The sequence below is a fragment of the Chlamydomonas reinhardtii genome, chromosome 12 (genome assembly GCF_000002595.2).
Source record: "Chlamydomonas reinhardtii strain CC-503 cw92 mt+ chromosome 12, whole genome shotgun sequence".
NCBI lineage: Eukaryota > Viridiplantae > Chlorophyta > Chlorophyceae > Chlamydomonadales > Chlamydomonadaceae > Chlamydomonas > Chlamydomonas reinhardtii.
Window position 1 is genome coordinate 1,971,562 of NC_057015.1, and position 19,623 is coordinate 1,991,184.

The window sequence follows — 19,623 nt, forward strand, 5'->3', positions numbered from 1 at the left end:
TCATAAGTCAGCAAGTTTGCCTAACCTCCCACCCCGAATGCAGCTCCATTGGCACAGGCATGGCCGGCACTGGCCCACCAGCTTTGCTGGCCGCCCTTACTTGTTTCCGGCGTCGTCCGCCACGTCATACTGGATGGTGTAGGGCGAGCCCTCAGACGTGCTGTTGCCGGTGGGGATGTCGGTGAAGATGGTGGTGCTCACGCCCGCGGCATCCGGGTCGGCGGTCGCGGGGGCACTGACTGTTGCCACGGCGCGGTCCGTGAGGTTCAGGGCGATGAGGCCGCCCGCGCCCTCTGCAGACCCATCGCTGAGGTAGTCGAACGCCAGCACGCCCCTGTCTGTGTAGGTGTAGCCTGCATATACCACCTCAACCGCCACCGTCAGGTTGCCGGCCGCCGTCTGGACGTCGTACAGCTCCAGGTCAGTGCCCACGAAGGTGATGTTGGGCGGAGTTGTGTCTGTAAGCTTGGCGGATGCCTGAAGGGCGGGAGGGGAAGTTGCGAAGTAGAGAGGTGGGGATAAGGAAGGAGGAGGGGGAGGTATCGTACGTCGCGTTGCCCTGTCTCAAGTACCGTTCTGCGCAGTACGCACCGCCTGGCTGTTCACGGCAACAGTCTTGTTGATTGCTTGCGGGTCGGGAAGGAAGAGACACTGCCTGAAGACCGAACACTCCTTGGTGACAGGGCACCTGCGCAGGGCGTGGTTGTGAGGTGAGGTGGTCCCCAAAGTAGGTAGAAGGGAAACCCGTGAAACTATGATCCCACGTATGTACGCGGATGTACCCTGGCACTAGCGCCATCAGCAGCAGCCATGCGCTCACCTGAACTCGTCCTTGCTGGCGCATGTGTCCACCACGTACACACCGCGTGTGATGCTGCCGATGTTGCCGGCCCGGTCAGCCGACAGGTATAGGATCTGCGCAGCCAGTGCATCCGCCAGTGGGATCGTTTCCTTCCTGCATAGGCTTTAGCGCATGGCACATCGGACAGAGGGGGCTTGTGCACTGTCCACCACGCACCTGTGTCGGGAGGCCCAGGCTTATGACATTGGTGTTGACGGATCCTTGGATGTCCTGCATGATGGGTCACGGACCACGGGTTGTTGGTTGGGCGTGCGCTGACAAGATCCGTGAGGCTACCGTAAGGTACAATGACCTTGCGACTCACCACTGCCAGCAGCCCATCTCGGTCGTCCACCGCCAGCGCACCGCTCTCAAAGTAAGTCCCGTAAACCTCGACAACCACCTCCTCCAAGCCAAACAACGTTATCTGCGCATTGGTAGACAGGAGAGATCGTTTTGTAAAAGCTGCAGACCGGACGAAAGCGGTAAAGCCACCAGCTTCTGGGGTGCAGAACCGATACAGGACTTGGAACCGGCCGCCCAAGCACGCTTACCACGGGAGCGGTGGTGTCGGGCACAACCCCGGCGTTGGGCGGCGGCGGCGACTGTTCCCCTGAAAGGATGGTGTTGACGATAATGCCAGCAGTGGCCTGTAGCGGTACAACCAATGCGATGTGCGGGAGTCATGCAGGTGGGCTTGGAAACTCGAAGTCTCAAACACTAGAGGCGCTTTTAAGCCACCAGCGCCTTTCAAAGCCTCACCGCGGAGCCGCCTGAAACGACCACGCCTACGGGTGTAGGCGGTTCGGGTGAAGGTGGGGCAGGGCTCGGAGGCCAAGGAGGCAGTGGTGGAGGGGATGGTGGCTGTGGGGAAGGAGGATCCGGGGAGGGCGGCAGCGGGGGAGGCGACGGGGGAAGGGGAGGCGCGGGCGGCGGGGAAGGAGGGAAAGGCGAAGGTGGGAAGGGCGATGGGGGCCCAGGCGACGGAGGTACAGGAGACGGGGGCAGCGGCGGGGGGGAGGGCGGGAGTGGGGGAGGCGACGGTGGTGACGGGCTAGGCGGCTCCGGGCTAGGCGGCGCGGGGCTGGGCGGCACCGGTGAGGGCGGCGCGGGGCTAGGCGGCACTGGTGAGGGCGGCGGGGATGGCGTCAGGCTTGAGCCGAACAGCGGCCCACCGAAGTAGGGCGTGCGGAGGCAGTAGGTGGTGGTGAGGGTGGACGTGCTCCAGTCGAACCCGTTGATGCCGCTGGACCCCAGGAAGGGACCGCGGCCCAATACGCAGGTAGTGTTGACGTCGTACGCCATCACCTCGCACGCCGCGTCGCCTAGGCACAGGTTGGCGCAGGCGCTGCTGCTGGCCACGCCGTTACTGGAGCTAAGGAGCGTGTAAGCTACTTCAGCGCCGTTGCGCAGGCACATAAAGGTACCTGTTGCCCGGAGCAGTCGTAGGGGGCAGAGCGAAGAGGGTGCCAGGTTAGCAGCCAGCACAAACGTGCACGTATACCGTAACGCACATACGTACGTGGCCCGAATCCCCGGGCCGGTGAACCCGACCCACCTGTGCTCCGCAAACAAGCAGTTGCGATGCCGGATTGCGGCCCGTACACCACCATGCCGCCGGCGTTGGTCCAAAGCGGCCCCGTGCGTGCCTCGCACACGCCTGCGGTCGACAGCTGCCAGTGCGAGCAGCCGTAGCCATACGCCGCACACCACTTGGCGCACTCGTGCCCGTCCACGTTGCTGAGAGTTGACACCACCGTGCCACCCAAGTCCACACCGGTGTAACACATGTGCGACCAGAAGGGCACTGAGCCGGTGGGGTGCGAGAACTGCGGCGTCTTGAGGCAGGCGCGCGCCCGCCCGTCCGCCAGCAGCGCCGCGGTGCCGTCAGGGCCGTTGAAGACCTTGCGGAAGAGCGTGCAGCTGGCGGTGGCGGAGTCGGGGCTGTGCAGGTAGGCGGAGCAGGTGGGCGTGGTCTGGCAGGCGTAGGCACACGCCTCGGCCGTGCCGCTGGATGTGGGGTAGCCCGGCAACGCCTCGCCGGTGATGCCGATGCCATACGGCAGGCAGTACCATGGGTCTGTACGCGTGTGGGGGCAGGTTGAGAGGGGCAGGAGAAGCGCTGGCGTCACGGCGCGGTACGGAGAGAATGATCTTCACACAGTGCCGGATGCTGAAGTCAAACAATTCGTATTCTGTGAGGGCTTGCGCCCTTGCATGCCACGCACCTGTTGCAGGCACGCAGGTGGTTGTGTTCGTTGCGCCAATACCGGCCAGGTATGGGCTCAAGGTGCCGGCTGCGAAGAGGTTCGTCTTGATTTCGCACGCCACGTTGCCGGGTGCTGTCTCCTCGAAGTAAAACACGTGGCAAAAGTTGCTGGGGTAGCCCCGGCAGAGGAGCTCACACTCGCGCGCGGTGGCCACAACGGTGGAGATTGTGTCGAGGGCGGCGGGCATGTATAGGCCAGGAATACACATGAACGGCTTGATATCTGTATGTGGGTGATGGTAGCGGCATGAACGGCCCGAAAGAAAGCGTTGCAGGTGCACATTGCGATGTCGGCATCACAGTACCAGCTCACCAATCACCCCCCACCAAGGTTCAGGCGTGGGCTGCACCACTGGGGCCGCACCCCAACCCACCTCTGGGGCTGCGCGCATAGAAGCCGTCACAGCTGCCGTTCACAGATGGCAGCCCCGGCTGCACAGAGAGACTCTGAAACTGCGTCGACCCGCCCTGCGGCACCAGGGAACACCAAGAAGCAGATCAAGAAGAGAGAGCAAATGAGGGTCGCGCGTGCCTTGAGATGGGAACGAAAGCAAGGCTGAGAGATGCCCATGCACGACTTTGAGGCCGGCCGCGACCCACCATCAGGGTCACCACTCCAGCGGCAACTTGCACGCCCACGCAAGACGGATCCACGTCGCACAAGCCCTGCCACCCAACGGCATTGCTGGCGCTGGCGACGGATAGCACGCTGTACGCGCTCACGCCACTGGGGGCGGGATAAAACGTGTAGCCCGGTGTCGCGGTGCAGGCCTGCGGCTCGTCCGCGACGTTGCTGTACATCTACGCGCCACGTTATATAGAAATTGCAATGTTAGCTAGTAAAGTGATTCACATAGTAAGCAATAATTACGGTAGCACGCAGCAGTAGTATAGGGGACACACTGACATCAGTGTGCACACAGCCAAACGCGGGTTCCCGGCCCGCCCCACCTGGCGCAGATTGTGGGTCCGCAGGCAGGACTGGAAGTTGAGTGGTGCGTAGAGCTGGTGCACAGAGGTCGCGTCAGCGGCGCCCGCGAACACGCGTGCCATCAGGCGGCAGGTGGTGGTGCCGGTGCTCGATGGGATGTAGTAAACAAACCCCAGGCAGTATCTGGAGGCCTTGCACAGCTGGGCGCAATGGGTGCGGGACGTCGCGTTGCTGAACGTGCTGTCAAGCTCATACTTTATACCTTGGCGTGCCGGCACACAGTGGAAGGTGCCCTGCACGTTCGCAAGGCAGCTCTGGGCAACGGACGGGTCCGGACCGTAGCCACCGGCCGCCTGCCCCGCAACCACCGCATCTGCGCCGTACAAGTAACAGCTGCCGTCCATGCGCAGGCTCCAGTGCACACACGTGCTGCCGGCCACGCATCGACGCGCGCACCCGGCAGAGGTTGTCGTCGTGGGAGCTGGGGTCGGCGCGGGAGTGGGCGCTGGGCTTGCGGGCGGCGGCGGCGGCGGCGCGGAGCCTAGGGTGGCCGCGCCAGTGCCCACCAGCTGGACGCCAGGCCAGCACATGGACGAATGTGCTGCCCGTGTGGAGGCGACTGGCTGGCCCAGCCTGCAGCGAAAAGGAGGGAAGGGATGTATCAGCCGCATTTTCAGGCACAATGAAAGCCCAGAATTCAGAAAAATGCGATCCTGCAAATAGTGGGTCACGAGCTTACTTGGGGTGTTGCGGGGTAGCCACGCACACACGATCTGGGATGCTTGCTACCACAGGGCCGTTGATCCCCGCGCCGCCGCTCATCAAGCTCGAGCCGTACAGTTCGCACACCAAGGTGGCGGAGGTGTAGGTGTAGTGGGTGCAGTCGGGCGCGGCGAAGGCGCAGGCCGCCTTGCAGGTCTCCGGGTTGACGTGGATGCTGCTGTTGAGGAGCGCGCCGCGGAACGTCCAGCCGTACACGGGGCACAGCCAGGGGTCGTTTGCGATGACGCACGTGACGCCGGTGCTGGAGTCGTCCACCCACTGCGTGGCTGCGAAGCCGTACTCGCGCGTGGTGCAGGTGGTGCCGCTTGCGTCCATGGTCCAGGATTCTGCGGGTGAATAGAAAGCACGCGAGGGCATACGGCGCCAGGAGCGTGTCAGGGGCACCCAGTGGATGTGGGGGCGTGGCGTGTGGCCAAGCACGCGTAGCGCGTGTGTTTACGTCCCTCATGCTGCACTTACCGCAATTCGGATCGCTGTCACACGCGGTCGCACAATCATTGGGCCCCACTACTGAAGTGGTGCTCAGCGCGGAGGCGTCCGTGCGGACCCCAGTCGCGCAGAACCACTGCGAGGGGCCGCCCGCCCAGGTGGTTGGTGCCAGCGTGCCTGAGCATCCGTCCACTCCCTGCGTACAGACAGTGTGGCAGCATCGCCTCAAGCATTATTGTCATTGCAAGCAGAGGTGCAAGCGAGCACGCACACGGGCTACGGCTGGGACAAAATCGAAGGAGCTATCGCATATGGCAGCACGCACCGTGTACAGGGTCTTGCCCATCGCAACCCCGAACTCGGCTGGGTCAGTGGAGTTGTAGGTGTAGAAGGTGGTGTTGCCGAATGAGTCCACGCTGTATCCTATGCTAGTGCAGGAAGGGTCCGCCCTGCAGGCCGTGGCGGCAATGTCCACGTCGACCTGTTTGGGCACGTTGCAAAGCAAAACGGCTTAGTGGGACGATTACCAGGGCGGAGTAACTGTACATCTACTTGCTTCACCAAGCCCTTACTCCGCCACGCACAGCCGCACTCACCCAGGGCGGCAGTGCGGCCATGGTGTACAGGGTTGTGGGGCCGGCCGGGTACCAGCCCGGCACCAGTGTGTAGCCGGCTGCCTGGGGGCAGCGCTTCACGGGGTCCCAGTTCTTGGATCCGGGCTTGAGCACGCACAGCGGCTGGATGCCGCCCAGCGTCGAGGCGTTACCCATTAGGTTGAAGCCGTAGATGACGTAGCCAGGCGGGCACGCCGAGACTGTGGCGTTACGGGCCACACCCGCGTCGCCGCTGCCCACCGAAGAGCTCCAGGCGTTGGTGGTGCTGCAGCGGAAGGATAGAGCTGTGATGGGCAGCAGCGTCTGACCCATGGCCGACTCTTCGCCGCGGATGGCGTCAAAGCCGCCGGGGCAAGTGACGTTCAGCCCAGCGCCGCCCGTCGGCGCCACGCCGAAGGCAAGTGGGTTGGCCTGGAGAAGCACGGGTGGGGCACATGCAAGCGTCCGCCGTCAAGGGAACACGACGGCGTACCGGTACATGGTGCTACTGCCGGTTGCACAGCAGGCGCCGGAGCCTTCCATTCCGGCAAGGTGCGCGCGGTCACACCTGTTTACCTAACTGTTTACCACAACTGTTTACCTAACGCGCCCCCGGACTCAGAGGAGTTAGTGGGGCCACATGGACTCGAACCCATGTAACTGCTCATGCTCATGCGCGGTCACACCTGCCCGGACAGCTTCTTCTGTTTGCAGCTAGGGGGCCACTTACCGGCCCGGTGCCGGTGCCATCGCGGCATAGAATTATGCCCAGGTATGTGATCCAGCTGCCGCCTGAGCCGGCGGCCGCAACCCACAGGGCCTGCACGACGCCATTGGAGCGGCAGGCCGCCACCAGCGGGGAGAAGCCGGCAGACACGGCGCTGGCGCTGTAGCTGACCGGCAGCGTCACCATCGGCTGCGGCGCCGTGGCAGGGCTCCCGTCGGCCTGTTGGCGTGCAGGCGCGAAGGGTGGCATGAAGTCAACTACCGGGTCAAGGGCGCGGCGCTAGGTATGCGGGTCATCATGGAAAGCTCTGGCCGCGCTTGCTCGAGCCTAGGATCGATACAACCCTTGGCCCATCAGCACATTGCGGACAGGTGGGCAGCCTAGCACGTGGCTTCGCCAGTTGCACTCCCAGACAATTGTCTGTCACTCACATACATCATCTCCAGGTCCACTTCGGTGAGCTCTGCATGGAACACATACAGCAAAGGTTTGATACGTTACGCTTCAAGAATGGCTGACGTGCGAAACTGCTACGCCGTCACGCTCCACAGTTCGCATGTCTTACCAACTACATACTCCGTATTGAAGACTGGCGGGTTGTTCCTCTGGATGGTGACGTACGCCGCGCTATTGAAGGGCGGACAGTTGAATGTATATGGTCCCGTGAAGTTGGTGGGCCTCTGCAGTGCATGGCCGGAACGCGACAAGACCATCAGAGACATACGCCCACACGAGTCCCCTATCTCGGGTTTCCTCACACAAGTGCAGCAGCCACGGCAAGCATGCAATCTCAAGTGGGCACCGTTCCACCCTGCTGCTACAAAGTGAAGTGTCATGTATTGCGCACCTCCGCCAGGTGAACACCGCTGGCACAAAGCCGGCCTGACGTCCTGTGAGAAGAGGTGGAGCTGACCCAGACCTCCAGATATGTGGCGTGGAGGGGCGACTGGGTGCGGTGCCACAACGTCACTCGCACAGCGCCAGTCGCTGGCGTCTCCAGCGGGACCTGGAAGTACGCGCCCGGGCCTTGGCTCGGACCCGAGATCGTGTGGGCAAGGTAGAAGTCCCACGGCGCCGACAAAACTGACACGACATCGTTATTGGCATTCTGGGGGCCCCATCTTGCGGTGTCCCCATTGAGCGTCGCCGGCCACAGCACACCACCCGCGCTGCTCCAGCGGACCGGGTAGAAGCTGGTGTCTGTGAAGCGAAACTCACTGACGTCGGGGCACGCGTCCACTAAGACCACAATTTCAGCCACACCTGCCAGGGCGGGACGGGAGGCAAGGGGCAAAACACAGATGCAGCAGATCACGGGAGCACGATGCCGCATCGTGTCAGGTGCAGCCCTTTGTTGGAGCCTTGGGGCCCCGTCCGGTGATAGCATGAGGCAGCAGGTTGTTGGCAACCTCAAATGTGCTCACCTAAGAAGTAGCCGACCTTGTAGTTTGGAACGTCGGTGATGCGCCTCCCGAGCCGCACTCGCGTGATGCTCAGCGGCGTGAAGGGGCAGACGACCATGATGTCATCAGAGGGCTGGTACGCGGACACGTGTGAGGCACACATGACACGGGTGCCATTAGCCGCCACCAGTTCCACGCGGATGGCCTGGAGCTCGCTGGACCCCTGCAAGGCGTGGACCATGGGCCCATCAATCAGGACAGTACCGTATTGTGATGTCACTTGTCCCGCCAAAACCGGTACAGGCAGGAACAGCAGGCATGCATGTATGGTACTCCAACCTCAAGGTAAGGGGTACGTGTCGGGCTTACGTAGGCGGGCCCCTTGAGCTTGATCTCCGTGATGCGCTTGGTGGGGGTGGTGAGCACGAAATCAACGCTGGGCTCTGCGCCTGCGCTGCCACCCGTACGGAGCGCCGTGAGGGGGTTGCCGTCCTGAGCCGCTGCCAGGCCGTACGTGGCGCAGTCGCTCAGGTAGCAGCCATAGGGGCCGTCGATGGAGGCGATGGATGCAGGGGTGATGCAGGAGCCTGCATGCAACGGAGGTAGCAATCGGTTTAGATATAGGTCGGTTCACGACTGGCTCAGAAGCTGCACAGTAGCAGGCAGGCACTCACTGGTAAGGGGAGGAGGTGGCGACAAGTAGCCTGTCGGCGGCGCTGCAACAGGCGGCGGAGACGGTGGCGGCGGCGCTGGTACAACCGGCTGCGGGACACGCGCACGTGCACACAATGCAGTTGAATGGTTTAGTTCATGTCAAGAGAGTGTCACCTTGCTGCAGAATAACCATGAAGGCTGTGCCGTAAACCTAGCCGCCTCGATCACATACCCACCACCACCCGCGCACATCCACACACCGTAAGGTAGCCCTGAATGATGATTTCTGTCAGCTCCACCACAAAATTGCCCATGTTCGGCGCGGCCGGCGAGGGTGCCACACGCTGAATTGTGATGAGGTTGACGTTCGTCATGGCTGGACACGCAAATATGCTGGGTAGCCCCACAGGAGCCATCAGCCACGCGCCTGTAATCAATGCAAGAGGGTACGGTATGTGCCGGCTCTTACCGAACACGCCTTCGTGTAGGAACACAGGTGTTGACACACAGCAAGATCGCACCCAGCAGCCGCGTGGGCGCCTTTATTACACCTTTCAGTTCTCACCTGAAGCGCACTTGCGGCCGGTCACATTGAAGTTGCTGGCAGTACCGCCGCTGAGCCAGACCGTGTAGTGAGCCTGCTGGTTGTAGCAGCACTCGCGGCGATACAGCAGGACCCGGAAGGAGCCCGACACCGGCGAAACGCCGGCGGGCGACGTGAACGGCACCTGGATGTAGCTACCAGGGCCCGTTTCCGAGCCAGGCAGGGTGTGCGCAAACGTGTTGATGTAGTCGCCATCTGCATCCAGGAATGAAGGGACCGGGGGGAGCATCTCGGCGCCTTGCTGAACGTTGCACCGATGAAAGCGTCACCCTCCACGCGCACGCGCACACACGTACACAAACACACACATACACACACACACACACACGCACACAAGTAACCCCGGCGTTTGGGGGTCCTATTCCGTGTTGTTGATATATGCACATGCACACACGGTAAAACGGTTCATCGCATGGGCGGGCGCGCGCCTGCCGTTTCCCACTCAGCACACATACACGCACCGTTTGCAGAGGCCGCCGAGTACCCAATGTTGTTGTCCCAGTAGCCGGGGTACATGACCGCGAGGGTTGAGTTCCAGGGACAGACGACAGGCGCTGGCGACAGCGATGAAGGCGCGATGAGAGGACAACCTGGTGATGAGGGGAGGGGGCCGCGCGGGGATGGCTGAATCTCATGCTGCTTCGAGGAGGCTAGCAAGGAATTGGGATTCAGGACACTCACGAGGACCGAAGAGGCCACAGAAAAGGGCACCGGCAGAGGGAGCATGCAACTTACTGTCGCGCACGACAATCAACTCCGCAAAGGCCAGACTCCCAGTCGCGTTGTTGCGGGTGATTTGGATGCCAGTGGCCGTGCCAGCCCGCGGCTGGCAGCTCACTGTCACGAACTCGCCCGCCCGGTAGCCAGCAGCGTGGCTGGCGCACAGGGAGCGCCCCGAGTCTGCGAACGCAACCTCTGTAGGCACACGTGGCACATGAAGTTATCAGAGCTAACTGGGACATACAGGGCCTCGTATCGGTGGGTGTTTGGCGGACTGGCACAAAGGGCCTAGTTCCTATGATCTGGAGGCCCTTGCCCACTTTTGGCTAGTTGGGCGCTTGCTGCCCGTTCAGCACCCACCGATGGTGATGTTCTGGGCGTCCTGGATGTTGTCCAGCGGCATCTGGTACTGCACCTCCACAATGTTGGTCGTCGCGGCGGTGAAGGGGAACACAATGGACAGGGCAGAGTCCTACGAAACATGGGGGCGGGAGTCCGGAGGGGGCAAGCGCTCAGGGTAGATAGCTGGTGTGCGATGTCCCCAGGCAAGGCAGGGAGCGCGGCACCACAGCACGGCACAGCCCAAGCGCTTCGCACAGAGGCCTCGTTGTTGCGGCTGTACATGTAACACGCATGTCCACCTAAACTCACCTGGACTGCCTCTGTGCGGAAGGTGGTGCTTAGTTTGCCGTCCACCAAATTGGCGAAGCCCCAGGCGGTGCAGTTGTTGGCGTAGCAGCCCACGGGGCTCAGGTAGGCCGAGGACAGGGGGACCGTGGCCGTGCAGCCACCTGTGTGGGTTGGGCAGGGTGCATATGCATGCACACACATGTACCGAGTGTCATGCCATTTAGATCATGCGAAACGACCCAACAAAAAGTCGCCAGGCATAGCAACATGCGACATAATACAACCCCACAACCGTGACATGCTGGGCGCATGCTCACCAATGCCAGACGTGGGCGGCGGTGGCGGGGGAGGAGGAGACGGCACCTGACACAGCCAAACGAACAGCCAGGATTAGTCAGTAACAGGGCCGGTCGGTACCAGCAAGTTCAGTCATGCTCAACACACACCCGTCGCAGCACCGCACGCCCCCATGGCCCCGCGCCGCCATGCAGGCCCGGCTCCTCACCGTCCACTTCCGCACGCCGAAGCTGATCTCCGAGACCTGCAGGCTGCCGGGGCTGCCCGCCGAGTACGACCGCAGCTCGCGGTGCACGGTCACATAGGCCACGCCCTTCATGACGGGGCAACTAAACTTCAGAAACGCCGCGGCTGTAACGCTAGGGCCCGATACGCCGTAAGCACACTTCTTGCCCGACCGCTCAAAGGCCGGGTCCTGACTGACCCATATGCTCAGGTGCAGCGGGCTGGTGCCTACGGCCGAGTAGGCCAGTGACACCTGAACAGTGCCAGAGACCACCTCGTCCTGCAGGGGAGTCGCGAAGGAACAAGCCAAATGTTTAAAAGCGAGGCCGAGCGGTACCCATTGGATTAAAACAACATGATGCCGCTGCACAGACGGATGTGTGCCGTGCTGGTGGATGCACCTACCAGCGCGAACTGGATGTAGGGTCCGGATACACTGTCTTCGCTTGTCAATGCGTAAGTGTTCGACAGGTCGGAGTCCTGGGCTTGCTTTGGCCCGTACATGAAGCAGTCTGTGACGACAGCAGGTGCAGCAGGAGGGGGCACAAGCGGCGGCAGATGAGCGCCAAGTGAGCAGCAGGCGAGTTGGTGACTGGGGGCCTTGAAAAGCATAGTCGCACGACGGCACGAGTGGGTAATGCCAGGCCTGGGTTTAAGGTAACGTAGCGACCCGATAACACCCTGACGTTGTGTTGAAAACCCGCTGCTTACCCGCTCCGGTAACGCTTCCGCAGCCAGGGTACATCACCACCGCATCAGCAGTCCAGGTCGCGGCGGATGTTGATGTGGACAGTTGGGCGTGGGCGATCTCAGGGCATGCTGCAGCGAGGCAAGCAGATGCGCAAGCATGTCACATAGGGCGGGCCAGGAATACAAACTTGAAATGACGGTTTCCCCGGGGGCGGTACCTTGCGTAGCGTTGCTGCTCTAGAATGGCTGGCTGCACCATCAGAGGCCCTGGTTCCTGAAGGCACAACCAACTTGTCCTTACCGTCAACGATTACGGATAGCTCGGCTACGCCTATGCCACCCGTTGCCGGGATGCCATTGGCACCGGGGATGCGCTCCATTTGCACTGCCCACACCGTCGCTGTGGTTGGGTCGCATGTGAGCGAAATCTGGTCCTGTGGCATGTACATTATAGAAGCGGCGTTGCTGCAGGTGGACACGACGGCGGCCGCGCCGTCGAGAAGAGTGACCTGGATGCCCTGGAACCAGGTTGCATCCGTGAGTGAGGCGGGAGGCGCCATGGGGGTAATGATGACCTGCGGGGAGCAGTAGCAAGGGGTAGGCGGTTGGCGGGCTCCGTTAAGCATGAATTGATGATAAAGAAAACCGGCCATGCACGCTGTGTCACGTTGTCGGCGAAGTAAACATCTTAACGCAGGAAGATGTGGCCATTGGCATGAAATGCGCGCGTCTTACCCTCGTCACGTTCAGTTGCCCGCTTGCGAGATTGAAGCGCAGGGTCACGGTGGTGCCGACAGAGCTGGATATGACGCCCGTTGCTATGTTGTTGTCGCTCAACTTGCTGGCAAAGCTTGTAGCTTCACGAATGCCAGCACCACAGGTTGCATGTGGCCAGTCAGTAATGGGTTGAGTGTACAGTGCTGCCAGCAACTAGCTAATGACGAGTGTGGTGGAAACGAATGCTAGCCTGTAACAATCAACTATGGTACGCACCTCCCCAAATGACGCAGTTTGCTTGGTAGCAGCCGCTACTATCCGAGTAGCCGGAGCCGGGATCCAGCGGGGCCACACTCTCGCACGACTCTGCACGGGTATGAGAACGTGGCGAAACCCATGCCAAAGCAGGCGTCATCACGGGTATGCCCATCAAGGAGTGGATGTTATTTGCCCATGTGGCGTCTGGGTCTTGCCACTAAATTCATGTCCTGGCCCCGGTCGATGTCTTGGCACGCACAACTCACGCGGTGGCATGGGCGTCAGCTGCGTGACGTTGCGGCCCGGCGCGTTCCAGCCGCGGAGCACGAACCAGGTCCGCCCAGCCGCCGACTCTGCCGGGATGTAGTCCACGTCTGTAAAACCAATGCAAGAGGGGTGCGGTTTCAGCTGTGTAGAGCAGAGGGATGCTCCATGTATGGCCGAGTCCCACAGCTACTGCCACACACCGCACGCAAACAGGCACACCTGCTGCTGGCCCTCACTTCCACGCGTTCACACCAAGTCCATCTTTTCTACACGGTTCCCTTTGCCCCTGCGACTCAGCCGCTCCGCCTCGCATACCGTACGTTTACGTGATCACCACGCACCCCCCCCGAAAATAAAATTATTTTTTTACCCCGCACCCCCAAAACGTTAATATTTTTGCACCCCGCACCCCGGCTAAGCAAATGTTTACTCTAGCACGCAGCGGTATGGCTGCGTGCTCTGCACCTGTAAACGTAGATACAGAGACCTCGTGCTCAGAATATAGCGCCCGCGTGCCTCCCTACCCCGCCTACCAACTAACACCAGCGCCAGCGCGCGTTCCTTTCTCAGTCCCAGCGGTCGTATCCTTTGACATGGTGCTAAAGCATGCGATATAAAGAACAGTATTGCGGAAGGGCTCGTGGCTCGTTTTTGCGTGAAAAACGGCCCCATGCAGGTATTTGGCACCTCCGAAGAAAATTATTTTCTTACCCCGCACCCCTCCACGGTAAATTATCTTCGTACCCCGCACCCCCCCTCAAGGTGCGGGGTAAGTCGGGATTCTTGGGAAAATAATTAATTACATGCGGGGTGATCTCTTGCTGGTACGGTATACGGCTACCTCCCTGGCCGTCAAACGCGCTGCCACTCCCGCAACCACGCCCCCATGGACCCATGGCCACGCACCGTACACATCCGTGCCGTCATCCGAGCGCTGCAGCACCAGCGTGCGGTCCGTGGGCCAGGGCGCCGTCAACTGCACGTAGATGGCTGGCTGGCTGTTCGTGACGCCTATGAGGCGCAGCACGCTGGGGAAGTAGCGGCTGACGAGGCCGGCCTCCTCCACCAGGTGGAAGAAGGAAATAAAGGCGGTCGTGCCGGTGGCGGTCAGGCGGGGCATAGAGGTGGCGTCGTACAGATTTGGGCTGCCGACTAAGCCACCGCTCCAGCGCCACCCGGCGACAGTGGGCGGCACTGGTCCGTTGACCAAGCAGTCCGTGAACCCAATGGCCCGGTCGGCGCTGTGGGGAAAGCGGGTGATAGCAGGAGACGTGAGGTAGGTCAGCTGAAAACGCCCAGATTGCATGCGCTTGTGTGGACGGTATGTGCGGATGACAACAAAGTCTCTACATACGTGGACTGGGACATGCACGTACGTATCGAGGACTTACTTGGCCCATCCTAGGATCCAGAAGGACGTGTGCGTCCATGGGATGCGCCACAGGTCCATCCAGTAGCTCGCGACTGCGGGATAGCCAGGCGGGAGGTTGCCGGCCTGGTCGGCCTGGTAGCCGTACCGCTGCACCAGCATGATGCGGTCGGTGGTGATCTGCCAGCTCATGGGCATTGTGAACTCAAAGTCCATTGTGGGGCAGGCGTAAGTGCCGTCAGTGATGGCCATGTTGCCGATGGTGGTGCCGCGCGTGCCGTCGGCATACAGCCACCTACAGGTGAGCGCGAGGGCACGCCCAAGGCAGGCAGGCAGGCTTAATCGGGACGGGTCAAGCAAGGCGTTGTGCACAACTGTTGGCCGCATAGCAGCAGGGCAGTATACGCAAACGGATGCAGACGGGCACATCGCTGGGCAGTGCAAATAGCTTACTCGCGCGCATGTAGTTTACCCACCTGACTCGGTAGGTCACATACGCTTCACCGAACCAGCTAAAGTAAAGGCCAGGTCTTGGCAAGTTCACACTGCCCCACGCGCCGCCCTGGGCGGCCATGCCATTTAGCCTCGGAGTGTCGGGCGGGCCTGCACAGCAAGCAAGCAGTGTGTACACGATGATTATGTCAGGGAACATACGGTAATTGGCGGGATAGTGATGCGCACCGATGCATACACGGACAGGTTTCTGGTACAAAGCGTTCAAACAACCACAATGAGTCACGGCAGAGCGTCAGTGCCCAGGTCCGTGCCATACCTGACAGCCCAAAACGAGGTCGGTAGTAGTCAATGAGCTGATTAAGCTGCGCGCCGTGGCAGGGAGGGTTGTTGCAAATAGTCGCATCAGCTTGCTCAACACCCGGTGGCAGAGGTATTGATAGGCGCATGCCCTTGCTGTGTGCAATGGCTCGCCCCGCTTCACCCATCCTATCCCTGCGCGCACTCGCCCTTACAGCACTCAACACAACTCGCAAAGCAAACCCACCTCTGTAGGATTCAGCATGCGATTGTAAATGAGCACCACCGCTATTTGACCGTTGGTCAGGTACTTGCTGCCGGTGGCGTAGTCGGCACCCACCTGCGAACGCGGGCAAGCACACGCTTATGTTTGCAGCAAGCCGTGGTGCGCGTCCGGTGGACGCCGAATTGAGGGGTACCCGTGCTTCGGCCGCGCGCTCAGGTGGCCATTCAGTGGCCAGCATCTCGGGACCACGGGATGGCGTGATACGCCTCGCGCCCTACCCAGCTCCCAGCTCCTGGCCGCTTTCTGGTGCTCTGCTCTGCTCTGTCCCACTGCCAACAACCGCTGTGCCTGGTGGCTCAGACCTACACCGCACCGCTGGCTAGCACTAGAAACGGTCAGCTCACGACCCAAACATGCCGCAGCGGCGTTTCAAAGATACGTACCACCAGGTTGTCGGGGCCGATGGCATTCGTGCCGGCTGAGATGTCAGTGGAGAACCCATCCGTGACCTCGCTCTTGTGGAAGTAGACGGTGTTAATGCCGTTCCAGTGCCGTGTCACCGCCTCCATCGTCCAGCTACCCAAAGGCATGTGCCTGTATGATGGATTGACGGAGTTCCGGCGAGCGAACGAAGGCGAAAAGTTCGAATAAGGTTGCTGAAGTGCAGAACACTGAGAGAGTGGCGTACTGGCTGGACGAACTGCACCCCCAAAGACAGCACATGACTTCGTGTACGGTCCCACCTGATGTTAATGCCTACGTACTCACCCGATGGGGGTATACGTGTCTGCGCCGCTGCCCGGGGTAGTGATGTCCGTTATGCCGAACTCGTTGCTCGCCCCTGCGGTGTCACGAAGGGCAAGTCAACTAACGCACCATGCGCGAAGGCCCTTTGCAGGCACTGTATCTCAGACAAGAACCCTCGTGCGCAGGTTCCCCCTAGCCCTTGCCAATGCACGCAGTCCGTAATCTCCTTCCCAAAGGAGAGGGCGTCATATTGTGTGCGCGCGCCAGGGACCACTCACAGAACATGGATGTATCGGACGAGGCAGGCGAACGGCTCAGACTCAGCAGGTCTGCGGGCACGAGAAAGCATGTGAAGAACACATACCAATCCAAAACAGCAGCAACACGCGTTTGTATCATAAGCAGACCTGCACATATAATATCACCCTAAACTCCATAAGTCTTACACTGCGGCACGGTGCTTGGGTCGACGCCAAACCGGGCAACGGTCACCACAGTGAACTGCGCGGTCATGTTCCTGTTCCACGTGTATGGCAGGTCGTAGTAGTTCCTGCCCATGCAGCTGCCGTCGAAGTTGACGCCATACGTGGTGCTCCCCGGACCGCTGGCCCATTCGGTACAGCCGCCGGTGAAGTTGAGGATGTTGCGGGGCCGGGACGCGGAATCCACGTCACGCCACGCAATTAATGTGCCCGTGTAGGAGTCCTTCACCAGCCCATACGCCGCATCAAAGTGCGCAACCTCGGGCACCTGCGGTATGCCTGCGGTGGAGAGGGGTGCATGCGTCAGGACCTTGTTTGCCTTCTTTGGCGCCCGAGTGCGCATGCCATGCGTGTCCACGAAAAAACACGTCGCAGCTGCACCGGCTGCGCAACCGCCCACAACCCGACTGCCTAGCCCGAGATCGGGTGCAACCACCTAACCAATCAACCAACCCCGCATCCCGCGCACCGGTGTCCAGCGCGCGGTGTCCCGTCAGCGCCAGCTCGCACATGTCCAGATAGCCACTGCCCACCACCTGCTGTGGCGCCCGCACAATGGTCACGTACGCTATGCCGCGCATGGCTGGACAGTACAACACGCGGGTGGCGCCGGCCGCTACTGCCGGACCTCGCGCGCATCGCATGCCGTCCATGTAGGTCGTGGTTCGTGACACCCACACGTCGTCGTTCTGGTGCGCTGCCGTGTGCTGCGAGGTCACTACCAGCACGCCGCTGAAGGCCTGAGACAGCTTCACGGTCAGGGTGGGACCGCTGATGCCCGGCGCGCCCAGTTCTGATGAGGTGGAGTTCGCGCCGCAGGTGGAGTCCGCGGCATACGCCAGCCCATAGCCGGAGGCAGAGCCGGAGCGGTAGCCTGCAAGTACAGGGGAAGGCGCGCACAACAGGTGACTGGTGCGCTGAAAGTGTTGCACTGCTGCAAATGGCGGCGTAGCTTGGCCTTCATAACACACCCGCTGCAACGTAGCCTCACCCAGCCAGAGTAGCCACTGCAATCCATATACGCTGCGCTGCGCTGCTGTGAGCGCAGCCCCTACTACCAAGGAACTGAACCAAACGCCCACCATTTGAGAACCTAGACGCGGCTGGCAACCATGTGATAGCCGCTGGCGACGCCGACAGTTGGCCAGATAGCACGCCCGGGCAATCTGCAGGGGAGATGTAAAAGCGTGGCGCACATGCCGGCGGCGCAGCTCACCACCCAGACCACAGGCATGACCGCAGCATGTGCGTTGCCGAGGCGGCCTCAGCCGACTATTAAACACAACGGTCACCTGCAACTTCCGGCTCTCACCCCTCTGTATCCGGTGTCCTTGTTCGCCAACTCATTCAAGCAAACCTCCCAACGGCTCACCATCCGCGTACAGGTCAAGACCTGAGAACGCCAACGGCACTGGCGCCGCGCTTGCAGGTCTGCGCACCACCACCCGGTCCACCGATCCCGTGATGCGCTGGCAGTGCAGCGTGATGCGGTCGCGTGGCGCCGCGGCGGAGACTCCCGCGCCGCAGCTCGCCAAGTCCACACCCGTGCCGCTCTGCAGCGTAATGCTCACGCCCTGCAGCCACGCCTCCTGGCCTGTGCCCGGCGGCGCCTGTGGTAAGCGGGCCAGGGATGGAATCGATGCGAAGCAAACCAAAATAAGTAGCAGCTTTGCCAGCGAGAGACCCAGCATGCCCGGGAAAGCACAACGGCGCGAGTAGTCCGAGCCCGACTCAAATGGCACCAGTAGCACTCGGTTCAAGTGGCACTAGGTCCCGGCCGCGTCCCGCACCCAACGCACCATCAGCACTGCCTGCACGATATCCCGCTGCCACGAGCCGAAGCCGATGACCACCTGCGCGAGGGCAGTGGCACATGCGGCTGCTTAAGCATGCAATGGCAAATGCGGCTCCACCAGTGAGTGGGTCTTTGCAACCTGCGTAAGCCCAGCAGTGCAAGCTGTGACACAATCCGTGCGCGACGCTCTAGCCCAGGCCATCACGTTGACCTGAGCAGACAGTAACCTGATGCACGCAATCTGGCGCCCCCACATTCACATCCCACCTCAGTCGCCGCTGTGGTGGCCGCGGTGGCGAGGTACGTCTCGTTGTTATTGTCCGTGACAGAGGGCAGGCCGTGCAGGCCGCAGTCGTTGTTGAGGCAGCCGGCAGAGCTTGACACCAACACCGTCATGGGCACCGACCGGGGACAGGACACTGCGACCACGCGGGTAAGTTCGTGTTGTGCTGCGTTATCCTTTCAGGAAAAGGACTAGCTAGCAGGTGACAGACCGCCATTTCCGCAACACGGCACTACAACTATCCCCCCTCCAGATGAGGCGTCCCGACGAATTCAACTCGCAGTTAGCGTGGGTGCCTCCACCTCCCACTCAGACTAACCCCAGAAGCAGAGCTCATAATACTTCCGTGCCATCAGATGGCGCGAATTGAACCCGGGTCGGTTTGCAGAGATAGCCGGTCTCGATACCAAATGTTGTGCTGCGTTATCCTTTCAGGAAAAGGACTAGCTAGCAGGTGACAGACCGCCATTTCCGCAACACGGCACTACAGTTCGCACGAGTTCACCATGGTCACCCGACCGTGAATCCCCAGGGTACAACGCTGCCCCCTGCGGCACCGTGACGCGGCCCAATACCGGCCCATACCCAGCACAATGGCATGGCCACCCCTCCAGGATATACACACCTGTTGCTGGGCTTTCACTCCATGCTGAGGGGGCGAACAGCACCAATGCCAGAAGCAGCAGTTGGTGGCACACGGCAAGCGGCCGGGTGCAGCCCCACGGCGCTGCCGCACTTAGCCAGCCACGCCTGTACGGTTGATTGACAGTAGGCTGCATATTTCGTATTCTGATGCGCCTACGGCGCCACCTGAAGGCGCCATGCCTGGGCTCGACTGTGTTGCCTGAGCTCATGACCGTCACCACGTGGCCTCGCTGTCCAACAAGGCAGCCACATAATCCATCAGTGTGCGCCCCTATATTTATGCCT

At 61.3% G+C, this 19,623-nt stretch overlaps 1 protein-coding gene across 1 annotated transcript in view; it reads right to left on the reverse strand.

Annotated features, from left to right (window-relative positions):
- CHLRE_12g510350v5 (uncharacterized protein) overlaps positions 1 to 19,623 on the reverse strand; it is a 33,396-nt gene that overhangs the window by 13,457 nt on the left and 316 nt on the right. The window contains exons 2-53 of the mRNA XM_043068230.1: positions 18,678 to 18,829; positions 18,415 to 18,468; positions 17,988 to 18,225; positions 17,698 to 17,781; positions 17,085 to 17,489; positions 16,580 to 16,894; positions 16,412 to 16,462; positions 16,155 to 16,227; positions 15,830 to 15,980; positions 15,408 to 15,500; positions 15,180 to 15,225; positions 14,884 to 15,010; positions 14,430 to 14,702; positions 13,945 to 14,279; positions 13,038 to 13,145; positions 12,790 to 12,879; positions 12,532 to 12,653; positions 12,098 to 12,371; positions 11,818 to 11,925; positions 11,512 to 11,618; positions 11,090 to 11,386; positions 10,902 to 10,947; positions 10,606 to 10,745; positions 10,315 to 10,426; positions 9,970 to 10,149; positions 9,696 to 9,824; positions 9,196 to 9,429; positions 8,891 to 9,057; positions 8,651 to 8,738; positions 8,346 to 8,563; positions 7,998 to 8,199; positions 7,421 to 7,836; positions 7,139 to 7,253; positions 7,005 to 7,036; positions 6,577 to 6,792; positions 5,850 to 6,278; positions 5,579 to 5,734; positions 5,284 to 5,449; positions 4,781 to 5,150; positions 4,062 to 4,674; positions 3,711 to 3,911; positions 3,485 to 3,578; positions 3,070 to 3,333; positions 2,400 to 2,921; positions 1,897 to 2,268; positions 1,604 to 1,629; positions 1,396 to 1,491; positions 1,167 to 1,268; positions 1,019 to 1,072; positions 821 to 915; positions 592 to 688; positions 101 to 477 (exon numbers count right to left, since the gene is read on the reverse strand). Of these exons, the coding sequence (XP_042918137.1) occupies positions 101 to 477; positions 592 to 688; positions 821 to 915; positions 1,019 to 1,072; positions 1,167 to 1,268; positions 1,396 to 1,491; positions 1,604 to 1,629; positions 1,897 to 2,268; positions 2,400 to 2,921; positions 3,070 to 3,333; positions 3,485 to 3,578; positions 3,711 to 3,911; positions 4,062 to 4,674; positions 4,781 to 5,150; positions 5,284 to 5,449; positions 5,579 to 5,734; positions 5,850 to 6,278; positions 6,577 to 6,792; positions 7,005 to 7,036; positions 7,139 to 7,253; positions 7,421 to 7,836; positions 7,998 to 8,199; positions 8,346 to 8,563; positions 8,651 to 8,738; positions 8,891 to 9,057; positions 9,196 to 9,429; positions 9,696 to 9,824; positions 9,970 to 10,149; positions 10,315 to 10,426; positions 10,606 to 10,745; positions 10,902 to 10,947; positions 11,090 to 11,386; positions 11,512 to 11,618; positions 11,818 to 11,925; positions 12,098 to 12,371; positions 12,532 to 12,653; positions 12,790 to 12,879; positions 13,038 to 13,145; positions 13,945 to 14,279; positions 14,430 to 14,702; positions 14,884 to 15,010; positions 15,180 to 15,225; positions 15,408 to 15,500; positions 15,830 to 15,980; positions 16,155 to 16,227; positions 16,412 to 16,462; positions 16,580 to 16,894; positions 17,085 to 17,489; positions 17,698 to 17,781; positions 17,988 to 18,225; positions 18,415 to 18,468; positions 18,678 to 18,829 (9,832 nt within the window). The remainder of the gene's footprint in view (positions 1 to 100; positions 478 to 591; positions 689 to 820; positions 916 to 1,018; positions 1,073 to 1,166; positions 1,269 to 1,395; positions 1,492 to 1,603; positions 1,630 to 1,896; positions 2,269 to 2,399; positions 2,922 to 3,069; positions 3,334 to 3,484; positions 3,579 to 3,710; positions 3,912 to 4,061; positions 4,675 to 4,780; positions 5,151 to 5,283; positions 5,450 to 5,578; positions 5,735 to 5,849; positions 6,279 to 6,576; positions 6,793 to 7,004; positions 7,037 to 7,138; positions 7,254 to 7,420; positions 7,837 to 7,997; positions 8,200 to 8,345; positions 8,564 to 8,650; positions 8,739 to 8,890; positions 9,058 to 9,195; positions 9,430 to 9,695; positions 9,825 to 9,969; positions 10,150 to 10,314; positions 10,427 to 10,605; positions 10,746 to 10,901; positions 10,948 to 11,089; positions 11,387 to 11,511; positions 11,619 to 11,817; positions 11,926 to 12,097; positions 12,372 to 12,531; positions 12,654 to 12,789; positions 12,880 to 13,037; positions 13,146 to 13,944; positions 14,280 to 14,429; positions 14,703 to 14,883; positions 15,011 to 15,179; positions 15,226 to 15,407; positions 15,501 to 15,829; positions 15,981 to 16,154; positions 16,228 to 16,411; positions 16,463 to 16,579; positions 16,895 to 17,084; positions 17,490 to 17,697; positions 17,782 to 17,987; positions 18,226 to 18,414; positions 18,469 to 18,677; positions 18,830 to 19,623) is intronic.